Source organism: Carassius auratus, chromosome 5 (genome assembly GCF_003368295.1).
Source record: "Carassius auratus strain Wakin chromosome 5, ASM336829v1, whole genome shotgun sequence".
Lineage (NCBI taxonomy): Eukaryota > Metazoa > Chordata > Actinopteri > Cypriniformes > Cyprinidae > Carassius > Carassius auratus.
This window is the reverse complement of record NC_039247.1, coordinates 6,595,267-6,598,142: the sequence shown is the minus strand read 5'-3', so window position 1 is coordinate 6,598,142 and position 2,876 is coordinate 6,595,267. Positions and strand designations below refer to the sequence as shown.

Here is a 2,876-nt window from a genome sequence, read left to right as displayed (position 1 = left end):
AGAGGAAGTGCATCGGGGCAATCCCCCACAGGGCTTCCTTGTGGGCTGCTGACCACAATTTCCGCCAGGTCATATACACTTGCAAACACAAATATGACAGATGAGAGCTTATACTGTGTATGTATTTGTGTGTGTCTATTTAGTAAGTTAGAGGAGATTTCTGATAATTGACATGAAGTCATTCAAAGAGTGATGGAAACATGTAAGGCCCAGGATGTGTGTTTAATGAAACATTTTTAATCAATTATACCAAAAAATATAATTTAGTCTTTAAAGATTTAAAGAACGTATGAAGCAACTTTAAAGCATCATTAAAGACTAATATTGAAGACAAAATACAGTACATGCACTGTCTAATATTTGTTAAGAGGGTTGATAGGCAACCCTAAATGCACAAAAACAGAGGACATATTTTGTAGATTCATAATGAATGATGTTTGTATAATGTATTAAGCTGCGATGATCACAGTAATGTTTTGTGTCATGCTTCACTTTATATATATATATATATATATATATATATATATATATATATATATATATATATATATATATAGATATATATATATATATATATATATATATATATATATATATATAGATATATATAGATATATATATATATATATATATATATATTTTATACTCATATAGTAATGCAGTTTTTTTCTAAGTAGTAAAGATCGATGATAGAGAATAATAGAATAATGTGTCAACTATAAGCTGTTGATCTCATTTTGCATGACTGTTGATGATCTGGTGATTTTGCTTATTTATTTTCTCTCTAATATTCATTTCCAAGTTATGGTATGATGCATATGAGTGACAAAGCACAGTATTTTCCATTAAAACTTACTCATTATGTCTTTTTTAAGAATATGTCTGAGGTTTGGTTCATGATACATTTAAAAAATGTCCAGTTTTTACTTTAAAGAGATATTTAGGCATGATCTTTTAAAACAACCTTTATTCATGTAACCTAATCTTGATCTTGCCACATTTTAAAGTTACCTGGCAAAACATTTTGCAGTGTATGTTCTGAATGCAATCATGTAATGAAAGTGAAAAATGACAAAAAAACATTATTGTGATCAATTCAAATGTATTTATTAAATGAAAATCATTGTAACACAAACATTTTCATTTTTATAGTGCTCATAATATTCATAGCTTGTGTTAATATTATGTTACTCGTAATTGTAGTAGAGTAGTTAGCAAAGTATTTCTGCTATAACATTTCAATCAAATCCACTTTTTAAAGAGCCATATCGGCATAAATATTCATGCATTTATACACGTCATCACAAGTCAAATATTTGTCCATTTTTCTTGTTTCAGTTTTGTTCTTCACTGTATTTTACAGCACAGCTAATAATATTTCAAGAAGACAATGAAAAAGTAAATGAGAATTGAAGATGCAAATGTCAGTTTAATTTCACAAGACAGTAGGAAATAAATAAGCAAATAACAATAAATAAATAACATTAAATAAATAGCTACAACAAATATTTCTTCATTTAACACTCATCAAAATCTTCAATGTGAGATTCAAGTATTTGTGCGAGCGGCAGCGTTCAGCAACACAAATGGTCACTGCGACACCCTCATGAGTTTAGACATACAACAAACAGGTCTACTTGTGAGGCTACATGGTAAATCTGTACACTTCAAGTGAAACATCTAAATGAGCCGTTCAAGTTTCATTCCATTCTAAAGTTTCTTCGTCATTCAAGTCCATCAGGTGTCTCCTCAGCTTGTGTTTTTCGTCACTTCGTCCCGCTCTGTGGAGTCTAGCCGGGTTCTTCAGGCATGACTTGAGTGCCACGGGAGGCTGTTTTTTTCTTTTTCAAGAAGGTTCAGTGAACTTGATTAGTCCACAGACTTGATTCTGAGTTCAGTTTTCTGCGCCAAGTCTATGGTACACTGGGTAGAGAAGGGCCACCACGTATCCATTCCTCCTGCTCTGCTGGTAGAGAGTGTTGATGTCCTCCTCCAAGTTTGAGCTCGGGCATGTAGTGTTCAGAAGCCAAGAGATGTCCTTCTGCTCCTCGCTGCTGGACTTGAGCTGCTGATGAGACACCAGGCTCGAGTCCTTGGGACAGTTGCCCATCATTTGTCTGGTTTGCTCGTCAGCAGACTGGAAGGAGAGAACATTGTATGAAGTCGGTCCTTCACTCTGCGTGGTCTCAACGGATCCCTCCTCAGTGTAGATCTGCATGAAGACCACCAGGCACAGGATGATCAGCCAGCGTTTGGCGGGGCTTTTCTCGGCCGGTGGCAGATATTTGCGCACTTTGGAGGGGTACATGACGCGCGTGTTCCTCTTGCGCGGGCGCACCGGGGCTCCGCGGGGAGGGAACGCCGGCTGCTGCGGCTCCGGGATCCGCTCGAAAGTGAAGATCTCCGGCTCGGTGTTGCGCGGCGGCATCATCGGTCTGAATTCAAACTGCGACTGCGGCTGGAAGAAAGTGTTCGCTGGCAGTGAGAAGACCAGGCTGTTTGTTCTGGAGTACATTGCTAGTTCAGGTCAGTTTCAGTATGCGTTAGTTGCTCTGTGCCTTCTCAAAAGTGACTTCTCTAACTTCAGCGAGAGTTGATATATATATTGCTTTTGAGAGACGCCCATAAGAATAGCCACACCTTCGAGGCAGACGGAAAATACACCAAAAAGCCAAAAAGTCCAATGTTTTATTTAACTTAATAAATGAGCTCAACAAATGTCAATAGGGAGCAAAGTACGGTTGACTTCAGATAGCCTAGTTCAGTAGAAAATAATAAAGGTTATATAAAATACAAATGTTTTTTTTAAATATATTTTCAAACCAAAAATCATAGGATCACATAGGATCACAAGTTAGATTTAAATGACTTTAATT

At 36.5% G+C, this 2,876-nt stretch overlaps 1 protein-coding gene across 1 annotated transcript; it reads right to left on the bottom strand.

Annotated features, from left to right (window-relative positions):
- Window positions 1-1,091: 1,091 nt before the first annotated feature.
- LOC113072627 (uncharacterized) lies at window positions 1,092-2,588 on the bottom strand. Its single transcript, XM_026245615.1, has one exon. The coding sequence runs from the start codon at window positions 2,513-2,515 to the stop codon at window positions 1,895-1,897; it is 621 nt and encodes a 206-aa protein (XP_026101400.1). The 5' UTR covers window positions 2,516-2,588; the 3' UTR covers window positions 1,092-1,894.
- Window positions 2,589-2,876: the final 288 nt, after the last annotated feature.